At 37.6% G+C, this 22,506-nt stretch overlaps 1 protein-coding gene across 1 annotated transcript in view; it reads right to left on the reverse strand.

Moving 5' to 3' along the window:
• Positions 1-543: 543 nt before the first annotated feature.
• The window catches only part of nid1a (nidogen 1a), a 64,000-nt gene continuing 42,037 nt past the window's right edge, over positions 544-22,506 (reverse strand). The window contains exons 13-20 of the mRNA XM_088351688.1: positions 18,926-19,156; positions 16,822-16,997; positions 11,531-11,657; positions 11,291-11,462; positions 8,477-8,634; positions 8,283-8,406; positions 5,856-5,968; positions 544-931 (exon numbers count right to left, since the gene is read on the reverse strand). Coding sequence (XP_088207814.1) covers positions 813-931; positions 5,856-5,968; positions 8,283-8,406; positions 8,477-8,634; positions 11,291-11,462; positions 11,531-11,657; positions 16,822-16,997; positions 18,926-19,156 — 1,220 coding nt within the window. The 3' untranslated portion in view covers positions 544-812. The remainder of the gene's footprint in view (positions 932-5,855; positions 5,969-8,282; positions 8,407-8,476; positions 8,635-11,290; positions 11,463-11,530; positions 11,658-16,821; positions 16,998-18,925; positions 19,157-22,506) is intronic.

Below are 22,506 nucleotides of genomic sequence, written 5' to 3' on the forward strand. Positions count from 1 at the left end.
TTTTACCCCCACAATTAATCCTAATCCCCTAATTTTAACACTAGCTCCTACAGCCTCCATCTTTAAATCTTAACCCTAACCCCATAACCCCTCATTTTAACCCACGAAATATAATCCCACTTTCTAACCCTAAACCCCTATGCCTAACACCCTAAAATCCTGACTTTAATCCCCAATTTTACCCCCACCACTAATAATAATCCCCTAAATTTAACATCAAATCAGAAAACCACCAAATTTACCTTTAACCCCTTAACCCCTAATCTTAACTCACTAAACCTAATCTTAATTATATGACTAGTTAGGCATAGGGATTTGGGGTAACCTAACACCCTAAAATCCCGACTTTAATCCCCAATCAATTTTACCCACACCACTAATCGTAATCCCCTAATTTCAACGCTAACTTCTAAAGCCTCCAATTTTAAATCTTAACCTCAACCCATAATTAGATTCCGATTGCACCAAAATTAGTTGAAACCCCTGTAATATCCCTTACTAACCACACGAGGTCGCCAGAGAACCAAACAAAGAAAACAACCCTTTTAAAAAAAAAAAAGTTTTTATTTTTTGTAAACTTCTTCCTCAATACTTTTGACAGGAACTTCAGTCATATTCGGCAATAATACTAAAACAAAAAACAAGAAATAGTGTCACGTGTGGCTACAACGTATTTCACATTTAAATTACTAATCCCTTGAGTTTTATTCGCAGTTTATGTGCACTCAAAGTTGAAATAATAGTGTTTGTATTTACAATTCCGTCGGGACTTGATGGTGTAAAAAATAATAATAATCATGAGCGCCATTTTGTTAATATTCTCTCTCCACGCAACCGACGGCGTTATCGGGACATTTGCAGGAGCGGCCACCAGGTGTCGCTAGACAAAGATGCGTGCAGCCGCCGTTGTTCACAGCGCAGTAGTTTTGTCCTGGAAAAGGGGAAAAGACGCGTCATTATTTTTTAAGGGGACAGTGTGTTGAAAAGCACATACTACGGAGACTCAAAGTGACCAAAAGGCACCATTTCACTCTTCATTTTTAGCCCAGCCTGTTGCAAAGAACGAAAAAAGAAACAATGAGAAAATAATAAGGAAACAAAAGGAAAAAAGAAAAATTAAGAATGATGATAGAAAGTAAACGTGAAGTAAAGAAAAGAAAGTGAAATAAAGAAAAAAGGAAGAGGAAAAAAGAAGAAAAAGAAGAGAAAAATACAGAAAAAAAGAAGAAAAAGGAAAAAGGAAAGAGTGAGAAAACAGCAAGAAAAGAAGAAAACAAAAAATTCAAAGGAAAAAGAAAAATGCAAGAAAATAAGTTTAAAAAAAAGAAAATGAATGAAAAGAAGAGAAAAATTCTAGAAAAAAGGAAGAAATGAGAAAAAAGCAAATGAAAAGATTTGGGGGATTACCCGTAGCAGCAAGATGGCAGAGAGTTATGTAAAATAAATACACATTTCTCCACTTATTTTTTTAAAGAAAAAATTAAAAATGCATGTTTGTATAAAACTTGATGTATTATTTGCACATTATTCAAATCAATGCTTTTTTAAATCAATAAATTAAATTATTGTTTTACCACAAGGAGGTGCTAAATATGACAAACTGTCCCTTTAATTTCTTTTAATGTGGTTTTGTTTCTTTGGGGTCATCCTTTGTCATTTTTTAGTCCTTTTATGTTTGTTTTTCTGTCAATTTTCATTTGAACATTCTCTTTTTTTATCTTTGATGTCGTTTTTGATGGCTTTTTTGGTCATTTTTATTTTCTAGTCGTGTTTTTAGCGGCCCCCGAGTCAATTCAGATTGAGACCAATGTTCCCTGTAATTTTCCTTACAAGTCTGAGCGTTCACACAAAGTCGGTGAGCAACGCTTAAAACAACAGTGAGCAACAGCAATCCCAAGTGTGGCAACTAAGTCATTATCAAACATGTCCAAAACTTGACATCAAGTTACATTTTGCTGAGTTTACGGCAATGCAAAATTATTTTTCTCTTTTGAATGAATTGACTCATGTATTATTGCAAAGGTTGTACGGCCTACAAACGTCTTTTACACCATATCCATTTCTTTTTATTTCCTGATATATTTTGTCGCATAATACTAACATTTTGGGGGGCTTATTGAGTCGGTTGCAAGATACAGAACTGTACTTAATCACATTTTTGAGTGGAAGTACAATGTTAGCAACATGATTCACTTGATATCATTGGAAATTATTTGAATACAACACAAACTTTTTCTTCTTTTTTTCCGTGTTTTTTTTCTACTTTTTTAAAATTCCTTTAAAAATAAATCTCATTGTGTGTATTTTTTCCGAGGTGTTACTTTTTTCATTTTGTTCTCTATTTGTTTTTTTCTTAAATTTCTTTCTTTTCTTTTTTTCTGGCTTTTTTCTAAATTTTTCCTTCTTTTTTTCTCAGCTTTTCATTACTTTTTCATTTTGGCATTTTTTTCTTTTTTGTTCTATTCCCCCATTCCTTTAAGTCATTTTGTGCATAATTTGACATAATATTTGGTCATGCTGGGATTAAAGAAGCAAAAACAACCCGAAGAGCCGTTTAGGACCCGAAAGAGCCGGTTCCTTTTAGTGAGCCGAGCCGAAGAAGCCGGTTCTTGAAAAACTCTACTAACTTTACTCGACTTCGTTCTACTTCGACCTTGACTTCAAAATACCACATTTAGAACACAGCGTCAGGGGGAACCCGTGTATTTTTACCTTCATGCACTGTAATTGGCTTCTTAATTAGCAATTTTGAGCCCTGATTTTTGTGAGCTGGCTAGATTTTCTTGTGCGCTGAGAATGTGCGGGCAGTGCGCGATTGATTGAGACCCCTGCTTTAAAAGGAAAAAAACACAAAAACTAGCCTAGAAGGGAGCGACAGGAAACAGCCCCGCCTTAGTTTGTTGAGCAGACAAGTTTACACAAAACAGCAGATGTGGTTCCCCACCCCCCTGGGATCTCCCCCCACCCCTCACTCCTTGGTGCATTCCCGAGAGTAAAGGGGGGGGTCTATAAGTCCTCGGTCTTGTTAGGGGTTTATAGTCTCACTTGCACGAATGATTTTGCTCTCAACGGTCGTGTTTTATAGTGAATGGAATAGTGTCTGGCCACGCGTTTGGGTCCGATCTTTTCTGGTATTAGACCGATATCCGATATCAATGTCACCTCAACCCATATTTATTACAAAAGATAAAAATGAATATATATTTTGTAATGATTTGTTTTATTTCTTTGTTTTATTTGCTTGATATTTTTGTAATTTAGAATTTTTGTATTCTTTTTTATTTATTTAAAATATTTTATTGATCTATTTGTTAATAGATAATACAATCAAAATAATCTCATCTCATCTCATCTCATTAGCCGTACCGCTTATCCTCATTAGGGTCGCGGGGGGGCTGGAGCCCATCCCAGCCATCTTCGGGCAGTGGGCAGGGGACACCCTGAACTGGTTGCCAGCCAATTGCAGGGCACACGGGGACAGACAACTCATTCGCTCATTCACACCTAGGGACAATTTGGACCGGCCAATTCACCTGAAATGCATGTTTTTGGAACGTGGGAGGAAACCGGAGTGCCCGGAGGAAACCCATGCAAGCACGGGGAGAACATACAAACTCCGCACAGAAAGTCTGGAGCTGGATTTGAACCCACGACAGGTTCCCATGACATGAACTGTGCCGCACAAGCGCTAACCACTGCGCCGCCGTGCTGCTCAAAATAATCTTTATTTTTTATTTATTTTTGTATTTTTGGGGGGGAGTATGTATGTTTTTTCTGAATATTTTTTCTTAATTCACTATTATTTTTATTCATTTACTCTTACATTTAAATTTGTTTATTTTATTTCTTTCATCAGGAGAACTTACACAGGCTGAATAATATTTTTAATTGTATTTATTTGTTAATTTGTTTTGTTTTGTATACGTTGCAATTTATTTTTAGTCCTATTATTTTTTGTTTGTATTATTGACGAATTTTTATTTTCATCATATTTTTATAATATTTCATCCAATAATTTGTTGTTCGTCTTATGACCTATTTAATTAGTTTGATGTATTTAATTTGATTAATTTATTTTTTGTATTTGCTTTTAAAAATATTTCTCTACCTTTATTTGTATTTGTTTTATATTTTCTGTAATTATTTTCTATTCTTACACTTATCTGTTTTATTTATTTTTATTTTTATTTTACTGGTATATTTTTTGTTTATTCGTTATTTCGTTTTCTTTATTTGGATTGTTTGCATATTTGTTCCATTGTTTTCTTTTTTTAGTTTTTTGTATAGTATTGTTATACATTTTTGTATAGTTTTCAATTTTGTTTTATTTTTTATAAATTGTATCCTAATTTTTTAAATTTATGGATTTATTATTTTTCCATAATTTAAACTTGTTTTTTTATTATTTATTTTGTGTATTTTTTTGTTTAGTATTTTTGTATTAATACGTTTCTTATTTTATTTATAAATTATGATATAAATTTGTTTTCTTTATTTTGTTTTTGTTGTAATCCATTGTAATTTTTTTGTTTGATTTATTGGGTTTATATCTTTTGTAGTCCATTTTTAATCAAATTTAATAAATTAAATCAAATCAATATTTAATCAATTATTGGTATATTTTTTTGTTTATTTTTTATTTCCTTTTCTTTATTTGGATTGTTTTCATATTTTTTTCATCGTTTTCTTTTTTTAGTTTTTTGTATCGTATTGTTATACATTTTTGTATAGTTTTCAATTTTGTTGCATTTTTTATAAATTGTATCCTAATTCCTTAATTTTATGGAGTTATTATTTTTCCATAATTTTAACTTTTTTAAAATTATTTATTTTATGCATTTTTTGTTTAGTACTTTTGTATAAGTTTCTTATTTTATTTATAAATTATGATATAAATTTGTTTTCTTTATTTCGTTTTTTGTAATCCATTATAATTTTTTTTGTTTGATTTATTGGGTTTATATCTTTTTGTAGTCCATTTTTAATCCAATTTAATCAATTAAATCAAATCTATATTTAATCAATTATTGGTAGATTGTTTTGTTTATTTGTTATTTCATTTTCTTTATTTGGATTGTTTTCATATTTGTTTCATTTTCTTTTTTAGTTTTTTGTATAGTATTGTTATACATTTTAGTGCATTTTTCAATTTTGTTTTATTGTATTTTTTATAAATTGTATCCTAATTCCTTAATTTTATGGATTTATTATTTTTCTATAATTTTAACTTTTTTTTAATTATTTATTTTATGCATTTTTTGTTTAGTATTTTTGTATCAATAAGTTTCTTATTTTATTTGTAAATTATGATATACATTTGTTTTCTTTATTTTGTTTTTATTGTAATCCATTCTAATTTTTTTGTTTGATTTATTGGGTTCATATTTTTTGTAGTCCATTTTTAATCAAATTTAATCAATTAAATCAAATTTATATTTAATCAATTATTGGTATATTTTTTTTGTTTATTTGTTATTTCATTTTCTTTATTTGGATTGTTTTCATATTTTTTTCATTGTTTTCTTTTTTTAGTTTTTTGTATGGTTTTCAATTTTTTTTTTTTTTTTTTTTTTATAAATTGTATCCTAATTCCTTAATTTTATGGATTGATTATTTTTCCATAATTGAAACTTATTTTTGTATTATTTTTATTTTATTTTTTTTAATTATTTTTGTATTAATAAGTTTCTTATTTTATTTATAAATTATGATATATTTTTTTTATTTATTTCGTTTTTATTGTAATCCATTTTAATGTTTTCTTTATTGGGTTTATATTTTTTTTATTCACTTTTTAATCCAATTTAATCAATTAAATCAAATCTATATTTAATCAATGGAAAATACGGGTTCACCTCGAGGACATGTAGCGTACGCGGTGGCGATCCCGTACAGCCTGGAGCGCTTCTGAGGCTCGAACTGGTCCGATTCCCGCCCGGCGTAGCGATCCACCGCTACCACCGCGTCCCTGCCGAGAAAAAAAAGGGAAAGGTTCTCACGGGGGCCAGAAAATGACAAAAAATGGATCCCGAGTGATGGAATTTGGGCAGATGGGACACCCCCTCCCCAAATTGAGGAGGGGGAAAATGCGAGCAGCTGCCGGCGCAAATATCCCAGACCCCCGCCCGCCTCTTGAACACCCCCCAAACACAGAAAAGGAAATTCCGAGATGCTGGACTTCGGCTTCAGCGAGCATCGAGGATTAAACGCCGTGCCGAAATAAATCAATACACAATGTCAGTCCGTCAAGGAACCTCTGCCCCGCAAGACGTGGGTTTTGACTCGGTCCTGTTTCCTGTTGGGATTTCCTGTCCGGTGTTGTTGCCGTTTATTTTGTCCTGTTTAATTTCAGTTTCCAGTTTTGTTTCAGTCTATTCTTGTTTTGTTTATTATTTTCTCCGGTTTTTGTTCCCGTCTAGTTTGTCCTGTTTATTTCGATATCCTGTTTCATTATCTATCCTGTCTGTCCTGTCCGGTATCGACCCCATCTGTCTAGTATCAACTCGGGCAATTGGAATCAATCTCGTCGGTCTCTGGCTTCCCGTCTTTCCACGCCAGACTGCTGCCTAACGTGCATGACTCCCCATTTCCAGTAAAATAAAAGGCTTGTGTGAGTAACGTCACGCTTTTGGGTCCTGATCCTGTTCCGGTTCATGACATAAATTTTGTTTTAATTTTACATTTTCGTTTCTGACCCTGACCACGTTTTTTGCTCTCCTGTCCCGTTTTTCCGTCCCTGACACCGCCTTCACCCGCTACGGAAGATCCACTTCCGTGTTCGGATCACAATCCGATTGCGAGAGCGACTTGCTTCCCGCGTCCAGCGAGCACCGGATCGTGGGCGCAGCCCTTCCTCTTTCTTTCAATACAGCTTGTGGTAAACGTTACGCAATTGGGTCCTGATTCCGTTCTGGTCGTGACGGTAAAAAATGTGGTCGGGGCAGAATCGGGTCGTAGAAGAAGAGAAGGATGAGAGAGAGAGACGAAAAAGAGAGAGAAAAGGAGTAAAAACTGAAAGCAAAAAAGAGGTAAAAAAAGAAAGACACTGAGAGAAAGAGAAAAAGGATTAGAAGAGAGAGAAAGAGAAGAATAAAGAGAAAGAAAGAGATAAATAAAAAAAAGAGAATTTGAAAAAGGATAGAGAAAGAAAGAAAAACAGAAAGGGAAAGAAAGAATGAGAGAAAAGAAAAAGAGAGAGAAAAGGAGTAAAAACAGAAAGCAAAAAAAGACAAAAAGGATTAGAGGAGAGAGAAAGAGAAGAATGAAGAGAAAGAAAGAAGGAGAGATAAATAAAACGAAAGAAAAAAGAAACAGAGAAAGAAAGAAAAAGCAGAAAGGGAAGGAAAGGATGAGAGAAAGAGAAAAAAACAGAGAGAAAGGGAGTAAAAACAGAACAAAAAAGATAGGTACAAAAGAAAGACACAAATAGAAAGACAAAAAGGATTAGAGGAGAGAGAAAGAGAAGAATGAAGAGAAAGAAAGAAGGAGAGATAAATACAACGAAAGAAAAAAGAAACAGAGAAAGAAAGAAAAAACAGAATGGGAAGGAAAAGATGAGAGAAAGAGAAAAAAAACAGAAAGTAAGGGTGTAAAAACAGAGAACAAAAAAGAGAGGTACAAAAGAAAGACACTGAGAGAAAGACAAAAAGGATTAGAGGAGAGAGAAAGAGAAGAATGAAGAGAAAGAAAGAAGGAGAGATAAATTAAAACGAAAGAAAAAAGAAACAGAGAAAGAAAGAAAAACAGAAAGGGAAGGAAAGGATGAGAGAAAGAGAAAAAAACAGAGAGAAAGGGAGTAAAAACAGAGAACAAAAAAGAGAGGTACAAAAGAAAGACACTGAGAGAAAGACAAAAAGAATAAGAGGAGAGAAAAAAGAAAGACAGAAAGAAATGAAGAGAGAGGAAAAAAGAAATAGAGAGGGAGGGAAAATATGAGAGAGAGAAGAAAACACAAACGGGTCGCAAAAACGGGGGAGCAGACGTAGTCGGGATCAAAAAACAGGTCGAAGCTGGAGACAAACGGGGAGATCAGAAACGGGTGCAAAAACGGGACAGGCGGGAGTCAGGGTCAAAAAGGCTTGCCTTGTATCAACAGAGGTTCGCAGACGGACCGACAAAAGGTGATCCGAATCAGTAATCATGACATGAAAATAAATATTATCCGATTAAAAATGTGCTTCTCAATGATTTTGTGAACAATTGAAGAAGTCAAATGGAATATTTAAATAGAAAAACTAAAGATATTTCGGAAATCCATAAAAAGAAAGCGAGGGGATTGCGACCTTCTCCAGTCGGTGTAGTAGATGTTCCTGCCGTAGGACGTGACCCCGAACGGGTACTGGACCCCCTCCAGGATTTGCCGGCGCTGTCCTCCGGCAGGGTCCACGCACTCCACTTTATGCGTGCCTGCGAGACAAAAATCGGGTCACCGACGAGACACACCCCAACCCGGGGGGCGCCGGGCCGCCCCGCCTACCTGCGTCCGCCCAGCATAACAAGGAAGCGTGGGGGTCCAGGGTCAATCCGTTGGGCAGGCCCAGGTCCTCCTTGACCAAAACCCGCCGGTTGGAGCCGTCCATGTGGGAAGTCTCGATTTTCGGGGACTCTCGGTTCCAGTCCGACCAGTACAGGTTGCTGTCGGCCGGTTGAACGCCGGTTAAATGCATAAAAACAACTGTTTACCCACCCGTTTTCCCCGTTAGCATTAGCAATTAGCAACGCTTGTTAGGTGACTGATTTTAGGTCGGGGGCCTCGTGGTGAAGAGAGAAAAAGAGAGAGAGAGATGAAGAGAAAAAAAGCAAGAGATAAATAAAAAAGAGAGTTTGAAAAAGGATAGAGAAAGAAAGAAAACCAGAAAGGGAAGAAAAGGATGAAAGAGAAGAAAGAGAGAGAAAAGGAGTAGAAAATGAAAGCAAAAAAGAGACGTAAAAAAAAAGAAAGACACGGAGAGAAAGACAAAAAGGATTAGAGGAGAGATAAAGGGAAGAATGAAGAGAAAGAAAGAAAGAGAGATAAATAAAAAAAGAGAGTTTGAAAAAGGATAGAGAAAGAAAGACAAAATAGAAAGGGAAGGAAAGGATGAGAGAGAAGAAAAAGAGAGAGAAAAGGAATAAAAACAGAAAGCTAAAAAGAGAGGTACAAAAGAAGGACACTGAGAGAAAGACGAAAAGGATTAGAGGAGAGAGAAAGAGAAGAATGAAGAGAAAGAAAGAAAGAGATAAATAAAAAAGAGAGTTTGAAAAGGGATAGAGAAAGAAAGAAAAAACAGAAAGGGAAGAAAAGGATGAAAGAGAAGAAAAAGAGAGAGAGAAAAGGAGTTAAAAATGAAAGCAAAAAAGAGAGGTATAAAAAAGACACGGAGAGAAAGACAAAAAGGATTAGAGGAGAGAGAAAGAGAAGAATGAAGAGAAAGAAAGAAAGAGAGATAAATAAAAAAGAGAGTTTGAAAAGGGATGGAGAAAGAAAGAAAAAACAGAAAGGGAAGAAAAGGATGAAAGAGAAGAAAAAGAGAGAGAGAAAAGGAGTTAAAAATGAAAGCAAAAAAGAGAGGTATAAAAAAGACACGGAGAGAAAGACAAAAAGGATTAGAGGAGAGAGAAAGAGAAGAATGAAGAGAAAGAAAGAAAGAGAGATAAATAAAAAAGAGAGTTTGAAAAGGGATGGAGAAAGAAAGAAAAAACAGAAAGGGAAGAAAAGGATGAAAGAGAAGAAAAAGAGAGAGAGAAAAGGAGTTAAAAATGAAAGCAAAAAAGAGAGGTATAAAAAAGACACGGAGAGAAAGACAAAAAGGATTAGAGGAGAGAGAAAGAGAAGAATGAAGAGAAACAAAGAAAGAGAGATAAATAAAAAAAGAGAGTTTGAAAAAACATAGAGAAAGAAAGAAAAAACAGAAAGGGAAGGAAAGGATGAGAGAGAGAAAAGAAAAAGAGAGAGAAAAGGAGTAAAATCTGAAAGAAAAAAACAGAGGTAAAAAAGGAAAGACAGTGAGAGAAAGACAAACAGGATTAGAGGAGAGAGAAAGTGAAAGACTGAAATAAATGAAGAGAGAGAAAAAGAGAGGGGCAGAGGGAGGAGAAAGGTAAGAGAGAGAAGAAAAGAAAGAGAAAGAGATTAAAATCAGAGAGCATAAAAGAGAAGTAAAAAAGACAGACACTAAGAGAAAGACAAAAAGAATTAGAGGAGGGAGGAAGAGAAAGAGGGAAAGAAATGAAGAGAGAAAAAGAGCGAGAGAGAGTGAGAGATAAGAAGGAAGAGAAAGAAAGATAAATAAAACGAGAGAAAAAAATATATAGATCGAGAAAGAAAGAAAAAACAGAAGGGTAAGGAAAGGATGAGTGAGAGAAGAAAAAGAGAGCAAAAGGGAGTAAAATCAGAGCAAAAAAGAGAGGTACAAAAGAAAGACACTGAGAGAAAGAAAAAGAATTAGAGGAGAGAGAAAGAGAAAGAGAAATAGGGAAAGAAATGAAGAGAGAGAAAAAGAGAAAGGGAGAAGGAGTGAAAATATGAGAGAGAGAGAAGAAAACAGAGAGCAAAACACAGAGGTAAAAAGAATGACACTGAGAGAAAGACAAAAAGAATTAGAGGAGAAAGAGAAAGACGGAAAGAAATGGAGAAAAAAAAGAAAGGGAGAGTGAGGGAAAATATGAGAGAGAGAAGAAAACAGACAGCAAAAAAGACAGCTAAAAAAGAATGACACTGAGAGAAAGACAAAAAGGATTAGAGGAGAGAGAAAGAGAAAGACAGAAAGAAATGAAGAGAGAGAAAAAGAAATGGAGAGGGAGGGAAAATATCAGAGAGAGAAGAAAACAGAGAGCAAAAAAGAGAGGTACAAAAGAATGACACTGAGAGAAAGTCAAATTAGAGGAGAGAGAGAGAGAGAGAGAGAGAGAGAGAGAGAGAGAGAAAGAGAAAGAGGGAAAGAAATGAAGCGAGAGAAAGAAAGAGGGAGGACAAAGATAAATAAAACTTTGAGAGAAAGAAAAATAATTCGAGGAGAGAAAAAGAGGGAAAGAAATGAAAAGAGAACAAAAGAGAAAGGGAGAGGAAGGGAAAATGTGAGAGAGAGAAGAAAACAGAGAGCAAAAAAGAATGACACTGAGAGAAAGAAAAAGAATTAGAGGAGAGAGAAAGAGAAAGAGAAAGAGGGAAAGAAATGAAGAGAGAGAAAGAAAGAGGGAGGAAAAAAATAAATAAAAGAGAGATTAAGAGAGAAAGAGACAGAGAGAAAGACAAATACAATCGAATACAATATAAAATCCTATAATATAGTAGTATAAGAGAAGTAGGCACCCATTGGGGGGGTCGGCAATAATAGCCCGAGGGTTGACCAGACCCGAGTCCACGATGACCCGGCGCCGAGACCCGTCCAAGGAGGCCACCTCGATGCGGTCCGTCACCGAATCCGTCCAGAACAAGTTGCGTCCCAGGTGGTCTACGGCGATCCCCTCGGGACTTTGCAAATCTGCGGGTTCCCCGAACCGGGACTTCAGATTCCCGTCCGGACGGAGACGGTGCTCGGGCGAGCCTGACCTGATCCGATGAGCGTGACGGGTTCCCCTCCCTCCGCGCTGGCCTTGCTGATGGACGGGGACGTGATCTCCGTCCAGTAAATCATCTTGTCCACGCAGTCGTAGGCCACCCCGATCACCACTTTCTCCTGCGGGGAACAGAACCGAAGCTTTGAACCCGAACGGGAACGAAAAGTGGAGCGGATGTCGGGAACCCAAATCTTGGGGAGTCCGCTCCGTAAAGTCGGGTCGGAATCCGAGCCGGACCTTCGAGTTTTCGGTTCCGTAACCGCAGACTCGCAGTCGAGTCGCAGAGATCCAGAGCCCGGATTTAGACGAAAGCAACGGTTTTTGACTCGTCCTCAACTAGAAAATATAAACGGAGCCCCGGATGTGGCTTGGGACCGACGGAATGAATACTGGAAAAGGGGAAAGAATGGAGAGAAAGAAAGAATAGAGAGAAAGAAGGAAAGGAGAGAAAGAAAGAATGGGGAGAAAGAAAAGAAAGAAAGAATGGGAGAGAGAATTGAGAGAAAGAATGCAGAAAAAGAATGCAGAGAAAGAAAAAAAGAAAAAATGGAGAGAAGGCATGGAAAGAAATAATAGAGAGAAAGAATGAAGTGAAAGAAAAAAGAAAGAATGGGGAAAAAGAATTGAGAGAAAGAATGCAGAGAAAGAAAGAAGAGAAAAAAAAGAAAGAATGGAGAGAAAGAATGTAAAGAAAGAATGGAGAGAAAGAATGGAGAGAAAGAATGGAGAGAAAGAATAGAGAGAAAGAATGGAAAGAAAGAATTGAGAGAAAGAATTGAGACAAAGAATGCAGAGAAAGAAGGAGAGAAAGAAAAAAGAAAGAATGGAGAAAAAATGTTGAGAGAAAGAATGCAGATAAGAATGCAGAGAAAGAAAAAGGAAAGAATGGAGAGAAAGAATGGAGAGAAAGAATGGAGATAAAGAATTTAAAGAAAGAATGTAGAAAGAAAAAAGAATGGAGAGAAAGAATGCAGAGAAAGAATAGAGAGAAAGAATAGAGAGAAAGAATGGAGATAAAGAATGCAGAGAAAGAATGCAGAGAAATAATGAAGAGAAAGAAAAAAGAATGGAAAGAATGCAGAGAAAGAATAGAGAGAAAGAATAGAGAGAAAGAATGGAGAGAAAGAATCGAGATAAAGAATGCAGAGAAAGAATGAAGAGAAAGAATGCAGGGAAAGAAAAAAGAAAGAATGGAGAGAAAGAATGCAGAAAAAGAATGGAAAGAAAGAATTGAGAGAAAGAATTGAGATAAAGAATGCAGAGAAAGAATGGAGAGAAAGAAAAAAGAAAGAACGGATAGAAAATTTTGAGAGAAAGAATGCAGAGAAAGAATAGAAAGAAAAAAGAAAGAATGGCGAGAAAGAATACAGATATCTCTGTTTTTACATGGCAAGCCCTTTTTCGCCTGCCCTGTTTCTTGCTCCTGTTTGTCTCCCACTACGACATGTTTTGATCTCAACGACGTCTGCTCTCCCGTCCCAAATTACAATCCGTTTTTGATCTCGACCGCGTCTCCTCTCCTCCCCTGGCTTTCGACTTATTTCCAATCCCGACCACTTTTTTGCCCTTCTATCCCTACTGACCCGATTTTTTTCCGTTCCCGACACCGCCATCGCTCACCACAAAAGTCCCACTTCCGCGGTCAGAGCGATCTATCCTGTCTGTCCCGTCCTGTCCGGTATCGACCCCACCTGTCCGATATCAACTCGGGCAATTGGTATCGATCTCGTCAGCCTCTGGCTTCCTATCATTTCACGCCAGACCGCTGCCTAACGTGCATGACTCCCCATTTCCCGTAAAATAAAAGGCTTGTGTGGGAACGTCACGCGTTTGGGTCCTGATCCTGTTCTGGTTCTTGACAGGAAGGAAAGAAGAAAGTGGGGGAAAGCTAGTTCAAGTAACTTAGAGTTTTCCCAAGTTTAGCTAGAACAAAGTCATGGTCTCACTAAAGCACGGATCTTTGATGTTGGCATCAAAGAGTGGAAACCAGAAAGGTTCTGGAGCCCCCCTGGAACCTTTTACAAGCGTTTTACGAGACCTGACGCCTTTGAGACCGGACCTTGACGGAGGCGGGACAGAAAGAGCCGGAATCCATCTCCTCGCGCTCGTTAGCATGCTGCTAGCATATACTTTGTGCTATTTCCTTCCATATCTATCTATGAACTAGGATCATTTTGTGTCATTAGGTTTGCTGTAAACTGACATGAATTCTGCCATTCTGAACATGTCACGGTTGCCATGGTGCCCAATTGGCCCCGCCCGTGTGGCGCCAGCTGCAGCTTGTTGACAGATTGGCTCCCTGTCAGTATTTAAACTCGGTCCTGTCAGTCCCCTTTTGTCGGTCTGTCTGCGAATCTCTGTTTTTACACGGCAAGCCCTTTTTCGCCTGCCCTGTTTTTTGCTCCCGTTTGTCTCCCGCTACGATATGTTTTGATCTCGACCACGTCTGTTCTCCCGTCCCGAATAACGATCCATCAGCCGCCGCCTAGCTTGTCGTGCTCGTCATCGAAAACAAGATTCCAGGGATGGTCACGGCCAAATTCAAGCACTTTTCAAGCACTTTCAAGGCCAATTTGTCCAAGGTTTGCTGTAAACTGACATGAATTCTGCCATTCCGCTTCAACAATGCCGCTTTCTACTTAAGCTCTAACGAAACGAGCATTCAGAACATGTCACGGTTGCCATGGTGCCCAATTGGCCCCGCCCGTGTGGCGCCAGCTGCAGTTTGTTGACAGATTGGCTCCCTGTCAGTATTTAAACTCGGTCCTGTCAGTCCCCTTTTGTCGGTCCGTCTGCGAATCTCTGTTTTTACACGGCAAGTCCTTTTTCTCCTGCCCTGTTTTTTGCTCCTGTTTGTCTCCCGCTACGATATGTTTTGATCTCGACCACGTCTGCTCTCCCGTCCCGAATTACGACCTGTTTTGATCTCGACCACGTCTGTTCTCCCGTCCCGGATAACGATCCATCAGCCGCCGCCTAGCTTGTCGTGCTCGTCATCGGAAACCAGATTCCAGGGATGGTCACGGCCAAATTCAAGCACTTATTAAGCACTTTTCAAGCACTTTCAAGGCCAATTCGTCCAAGGTTTGCTGTAAACTGACATGAATTCTGCCATTCTGCTTAAACAATGCAGCTTTTCTATCTATGAACTAGGATCATTTTGTGTCATTGGGTTTGCTGTAAACTGACATGAATTCTGCCATTCTGGTTAAACAATGCAGCTGTTCTAACTATGAACTAGGATCATTTTGTGTCATTTGGTTTGCTGTAAACTGACATGAATTCTGCCATTCTGGTTAAACAATGCAGCTTTTCTATCTATGAACTAGGATCATTTTGTGTCATTAGGTTTGCTGTAAACTGACATGAATTCTGCCATTCTGGTTAAACAATGCAGCTTTTCTATCGATGAACTAGGATCATTTTGTGTCATCAGGTTTGCTGTAAACTGACATGAATTCTGCCGTTCTGGTTAAACAATGCAGCTTTTCTATCTATGAACTAGTATCATTTTGTGTCATTAGGTTTGCTGTAAACTGACATGAATTCTGCCGTTCTGGTTAAACAATGCAGCTGTTCTAACTATGAACTAGGATCATTTTGTGTCATCAGGTTTGCTGTAAACTGACATGAATTCTGCCGTTCCGGTTAAACAATGCAGCTTTTCTATCTATGAACTAGGATCATTTTCACAGACCAGGAACGGAGACGGGACCCAATTGCTTTCGTTTTACTCAGTTTTCATTAGAAAGGAGAACAGGACTTAGCAAGAACGCGGAAGTGGCACTTCCGTGATGAGCGAGGGTAGTCGTAGACAGCGAGAAAAACAGGTCGATGGCCGGGGCGGAGGAGCGAAAATAGAAACGGGTCCAGAAAACAGGGCAGGATAGAGTCGGAGAGTCACAAAAAGCTTGCCTAGCTGGTAGCAGAGGTTCGCAGACGGGCTGACGGGTTCTTTCAGGAAGCGAAGAGTTTAAAAAGAGTCCAACAGCCAATCAGGGTCCGTGGCTGTTGGCGCCGCATCAGTAATCATGACATCGTTTTGTGTCATTGGGTTTGCTGTAAACTGACATGAATTCTGCCACTCTGCTTTAATAATGCAGCTTGGCTAAGTCACTCTTGTTAACAAATAGGGAAAGGGCTCTATAGGGGATGGGTAACAAAAAAAGAAAGAAAGCAGAAAAATGAGCCAAATTTGGACTCATTTTAATCATATTGATTTTAATCATGTTTTTTTAGCACTGAAGAGTAAATAGTTCAGTTTCCATTACATTGTTATGGATTTTTAGGTATTTGATGTTGTTTTTTGACTTTAAGTCTGTTTAATGTAGAGAGCTGAAATTTTTTGTATCTGACATTTTTTGGGGGAAAGATCTCTGAATATTTGTATTTACATTTCATGTTTTTTTTCCTGGGATGCGCAGCAAAATATACTAAATTACTCAATCATTTGCTGCAGAATGTTTTATTATTATTAACGATATAGAATTAAAAAAACAAAAACAAAGAACTCTTCTCAGTGAGCCGAGCCAAAAGAGCCGGTTTTCTATATAGAGCTGTCCTTTTGGGTGCGGTGACGCTTCACAAGACAGTGCGGTAATGACGAGCCATGGAAGAAAGCACGTTGGCGTCATTTTCATGCACTTTTGTCTTTTTTCACCCTTATTTAATGCATGTTTGCCACAGTTGCCATGGCGCCCAATTGGCCCTCCCATGGACACGAGCTGAAACTCGTTGACAGATTGCTCCCTGACTTAAATGCTGTCCTGTGAGTTGCCTTTAGTCGGAGCGTCTGCGAAACTCTGTTTTGACACGTCTAGCCCTGTGAATCTCCGTTTTTTTCCTGTGATTTTGCTCGTGTTTTGCCAAACCCTGAGAATCTCAGTTTTTTTCCTGTGTTTTTGCTCCTGTTTTGCTCTCGTTTGATTTTGACCACCTCCGCGTCCCAAGCATTCTACTCCCCGCGACCAACGATCCCCGGATCGAGTGTGCGCTCCTTTCTTTTCTCCCCAATAAAATGTGGGTAACGTTACGCGATTGGGTTCTCATTCCTGTTTCCTGTCCTGGTCCTGACAATGTTCTTATAGTCACTCTGCCAAGAATAATGGCCTTGGCAACAATTTCAAGCACTTTCAAGCAACCAAAATTCAAGCATTTTCCTGACCTTGAAAACCCAATATTGAAATTCAAGCCTTTTCAAGGATTTCAAGCACCCGTACGAACCCCGGATAGGGTTTTTTTGACTCGTTAGCTTACGTCGTTAGCATGAAAGTGAAAACTCACGGGAAGGTGTAGGACAGCCTTGGCGCCATCTTTTTTCAACTCGTAACCTTCGAGGGGGATGTGCTCGATTCGGCCGCTCTGGGCGTACAGAAGGTGCGTACCGGGGGGCAGGGGGTGCACGTCCGGCCGAGGGGTCGGGCCCACCGGCGGAGGTTTCACACCCCCGTGTTCGATGCCTGGGGGGATTTAAAACATTTTTTACAATCAACTATACTTTCGATGTTAGCATGCTAACTGTTAGCATTCTATTGATTTCCGTCAGGGGAGGGAAAGCATTTTTACAATTAACTATACTTTAGATAATTTAGCATGCTAACTGTTAGCATTCTATTGATTTTTGTCCGGGGAGGGAATGCATTTTTACAATCAACTATCCTTTCAATATGTTAGCAAGCTAGCTGTTAGCATTGTATTGATTTTCATCAGGGGGAGGGAAAGCATTTTTACAATCAACTATAGTCTGATATGTTAGCATGCTAACTGTTAGCATTGTATTTAATTTCGTCACAGGAGGAAAAGCATTTTTACAAGCAACTATATTTTGACACGTTAGCATGCTAATTGTTAGCATTGTATTGATTTTCGTCAGAGGAGGAAAAGCATTTCTACAATCAACTATACTTTTGACACGTTAGCAAGTTAACTGTAAGCATTTTATTGATTTTCGTCAGGGGGAGGGAAAGCATTTTTACAATCAACTATAGTCTGATATGTTAGCATGCTAACTGTTAGCATTTTATTGATTTTCGTCAGGGGAGGGGAAGCATTTTTACAATCAACTATACTTTTGACACGCTAGCATGCTAACTGTTAGCATTGTATTGATTTTCGTCAGAGGAGGAAAAGCATTTCTACAATCAACTATACTTTTGACACATTAGCAGGCTAACTGTTAGCATTTTGTTGATTTTCGTCAGGGGAGGGAAAGCATTTTTACAATCAACTATATTTTTGACACGTTAGCATGCTAACTGTTAGCATTGTATCGTTTCTCAAAAGAATTAGTGAAAAAATAGCATTTTTATTCATTGCCTTTTAGCACGTACTTTTTACAATGAACTATACTTTATACTAAAACTACGATCAAATATGAATTCATTGTTTAATGTATTTTAATTACTTGGATTAAATTTGGGCAAACAATACTTTAAAAAAAAATGAAAAAAATACTAAAAAAGTCACAAAAAATATGTTAAAAAAACACAAGAAAATAAACTAAAAATACCACAACAACAAAAAACTAATAAGGTAAAAACGACTACAAATATAAATAATTGAAGACGATTTAAAAACACTTACAAAATAAGTAACAAATGACCGAAATATAAAAAAATAAGCTAAAAATAAAATAAAATAAATATTAAATAATAGTATAATAAAAGCTAGTTTCTATGAAGTATTTCAAACATATTTTAAAAATCTAAATATATGATAAAAATACAAAAATACCCCAAAAATAAGTTTTAAAAAAATAGTCCAAAATAAATTGGGAATCCAAAAATATAAGTTAAAAATTATATATAAAAAGACAAGAAATTAAACTAAAAATGCTAAAAACAAAAAAGAGTTATAAAAAAATACGAGTTAGGAAAATAAAAAATAAGCTAAAAATCCAACCCAATTAAAAGAAAAAAGAAAAAAAAGGCACAAAAAATACATTAAAAAAACAAGAAAATAAACTAAAAATACACCGACAAAAAACTAAGAAATAAGGTAAAAACTACTAAAAAATAAAAATAATTTAAGCTGATTTAAAAATACTTACAAATAAGTAACAAATGACTAAAAATCTGAAAAAATAAGCTAAAAATATGAATAATAGTTAAAGTTACTATAAATTAGTTACAAGATATTTTAAAATGTAAATATAGAAGAATAAATGATTAAAATACTTAAACAAAAATAAGTGAAAACATAGTCCAAAAAAAAAATTGGGAATCCAAAAACTATATGTATAAAGGCGAGAAATTAAACTAAAAATGCTAAAAACAAAAAATGAGTTATGAAATCATTTCGAAAAAGTATTAAAAAATATTATAAAAGACCTGTCACGAATAAGCCTTATATGGAAAACCAATATTTCCTATTTGAAGAAGGAACTCACACATGGGTCTGAATCCCGGTCCGGATCTGGTCCCGGGGACTTCTTGGCCGCGGACGTCAACGCACCAGCAGTGCCCGGTGCCGCCATGACACTGCACGGATCGGTATTGGCCGTGCTCGTCGCAGGCGGGGACGTACTGTCCCACGGGGGGCCGGGGGCCCCGGGGTCCCGGGACCCCCGTGGACCCCAGCAGACTGTCCCTGTGGCTCTCGCACTGCGTTTTGGTCCGCTCTGGAAGGGAAACCAAAACGGGGTCGGGGATGATAAGAAAGGGGTCCGGTTCCCCGAAACGGGTGCGGTGACGGGCATGAGTTTGTTAACCTTTAGCTCAGGGAAAGCTAAAGCTAATCTGAGCTCAAGATGAACGAATGAAGCCTTTATTATTATTTTCTTTCTTTCCTTTTTCATGTTCTTCTTTCCCTTTTTTCTTGCTTTATTTGCTTCTTTCTTTCATTTTAGATTTCCATTTCCTTTCATTTTCTTTTTTAACTCTTTCACTTTCTTCCTTTATATATGCATTTGCCTTTTTCCTTTTCTTTTTCTCTATACCTTTTTTTCTTTCCTCCTTTAATTTCCTTATATGTATTTCTTTTCACCTATCTTTCATTTGGTCCTTATTTTCTTCATTTTTCTTTACTTCTTCTTTTTCCTTTCTTTCTTCCATCTTTCTTTTCTTTTTTGTTGTTTTTCCGTTATCTGTAACTTCGTTCCTCTCTCATGTTTCTCTCTGTCGTTCATTATTTCTTTACCGCTCTCCTTCTTTGCCTCTTTCCCCTCCTTCCGTCATTTGTATATTTGTTTCCATTGTTCTTTTTTTATATATTTATTTCCCTTTTCTACATTTAATGTCCTTCTTTCTTCTTCTTCTTGTCTTTTGGTACATATTTCCTATATTTTTCTATACTTCTTTTTCTTTACTTCAACCATTTTTTCTTTCCACTTTTGTTCTTTCTCCCTTTGTTCCATTTTTAGCTCTTTGCTTTTTTACTTCCTTCTGTTTTCCTTCTTTTGTTCTTTTTCTCTTTATTTACTTCTTTCTTTCCTTCTTTGCCTCTACCTTTTTTGTTTTCTTTCCTTCATTCCCACTTTTTCCTTTACGTCTTTCAATCTTTTTTTTTGCTTTTTTATTTCCTTCTATTTTTCTTCTTCCTTCCTTGTTTCCTTCATTTTCATTTACTCATTTCTCTCAACTGCCTCTTTATTTTTCTTGCTTTCTTTTGGTCTTTCTATTTTCCATCTTATTTTGCCTTCCTTCTTTATTCTTTATTCTTTCTTTTTCTTTATTTACATCATTCTTTTCTTGCTTTGCATTGTTTTCTTTCTTATTTTTCTTTGATTTTTTTTCCCCTTCTTTGCATTTGATACTTTTTGTTTCTTTCTGTCATGATTACCAATATGCTTCACCTGTGTCCGCTCCTTTGGCGCCAACTTCCTCGGACTCGGATTGGCTCCCTGTCCCTATTAAAACCCACTCCTTTCTGTCCCCTTTTGTCAGTCCGTCTGCGAACCTCTGTTCACACTAAGGAAGCCTTTTTTCGACCCTGATTCCCACCTGTTTTTTGCTCCCGTCTGTCCGTTTTTTTGATACTGACCATGTCTACTTTCCAGTCCCGGCTTTAGACCTCTTTTGTTTAGACTCTCCTCTCCTGGCTTACGACTCGCTCCCGAGCCTCACCACGTTTTTGCTCTCCTGTCCCGGCTACTGACCCGTATTTCAGAAACCGCCATCGCCCGCCACGGCAGATCCGCTTCCGCGTTCAGAGCGACCTGCTTCCCGCGTCCAGCAAACCTCGGATCGTGGGCGCAACCCTTTCTCTTTCTTCCAATAAAACTGAGAGAAACGCAACGCAAGTGGGTCCTGTCTCCGTTCTGGTCCTGACACCTCCCCGTTTTTTTCAATCTTCCTGTTTTGTATTTCTTTCTTCCTTTTTTGTACGTCACATCCAGGGCTGCGGATAAGCTTTCGATTCCCTGTCGACATGGCAATGAGGTGACGCAACTCCGCATCCCGGCTTCAATTCGGAGCTTGCGAAACCGAGGCCCCCGTCTTCGGTTCCGCAAAACGTCCTGACGCGTCCCTCTCCGAGGAGAACAGATGTCGGCTGTCAGAAATTTGTGGAGAATCTACGGCATTCCTTGAGTGTTTATACGCACGACTCGCAAAACTATTCCCGGGTCGGCCCGGTTCCGGTGGACCCCGGCCAGGACCCCGGCAGCTGGATGTTCCCGACGGCGCACGTGTTTCCAGCTGGTTCTCGAGGATTCTCGAGCCCTTTCGAAAATGATGGCGTTCTAGAAAACTCTCTTTTCATGCAGGACAGGAAAAGCTCAAATAGGATGAAAAATGCTTGTCAAGTAATAGAAAAGGCAGGGTCTGAAATCCTCCACTGCCTTGAAATCCATTCCATTTCTAGCACTGTGTCCTAGTATTTCTGCAGTGGTCTGTTTGTAGTATTTCTTATAGTAGATCTTTTGTTTTTGTAGTATTGGTATAGAATTATTTTTATTTTTGTCATATTTTTTGTAGTATTCATGTGGTGGTAACCAGCCATGGGATCTGATTGGCTGTTGAACTCTTTTTAAACCCCCGTCTTCCAAGAAGAAGCTGTCAGACCGTCTGCGAACCTGTGCTCTCAGCTGGGCAAGCTTTGTACTCCCCGACATTATCCTGCCCCGTTTCCTGCCTGATATCTGTTGCCGACTTGTTTCTGGACCCGTTTCTGCCTTGCTCCTCCGTCCCGTTCATCGACCTGTTTTGCCATGTTTCCTGCCTGATACCTGTTGCCGACCTCTTTTCTGGACTCGTTACTGCCCTTGCTCCTCCGTCCCGGCCATCGTCCTGTTTTCCCAATGCCTACGACTACCTTCGCTCGACATGGAAGTGCCACTTCCGCGTTTTCGACCGACGATAATGGGATCATGGATGCAAGCACTGCTCTCTTTCTTAATAAAAACTGAGTAAAACGAACGCTATTGGGTCCTGTCTCTGTTTCTGGCTTGTGACATTTGTAGTATTTTTATAGCATTACTTGTGGTATTACGTATTATTTCTGCAGTCAGGTTTTTGTAGTATTTATGTAGTATTTTTATAGCATTACTGTACTTTTATTTTCTAGTATTTTGTAGTATTTCTACAGTAGTATTTTTATGGTATATTTTGTAGTATATCTATAGTATCCTCGTAGTATTACTGTGGTTGTATTTTGTAGTATTTCTGTCGTCATTTTTTAGTATTATTGTACTTTTATTTTGTAGTATTTTGTAGTAATTATACTATTTTAGAAGTTCCATACAAGTGTCTTTGTAGTATTCTTAAGTATGTTATAATATTAGTGTAGTTTTATTTTTGTTGTAATATCATTGTAGCAGTATTTTTGTTTTACAGTGTTCGTGCTGTGATATTTTGGTAGTTGTCACGCACCAGGACAGAAAACAGGAAGGAGAACCCAATCGCGTAACGTTACAGACAGAAGTATTTCTGTAGAAGTATTTTTGAATTATTTTCATACTAGTATCTTTTTAGGGTTTCTTAAGTATTTTTGATATTGCAGTAGTTGTATTTTTGTAGTATTTCTACAGTA

Source organism: Urocampus carinirostris, chromosome 13 (genome assembly GCF_059441175.1).
Source record: "Urocampus carinirostris isolate Australia breed hairy pipefish chromosome 13, RoL_Ucar_1.0, whole genome shotgun sequence".
NCBI classification, from domain to species: Eukaryota; Metazoa; Chordata; class Actinopteri; order Syngnathiformes; family Syngnathidae; genus Urocampus; species Urocampus carinirostris.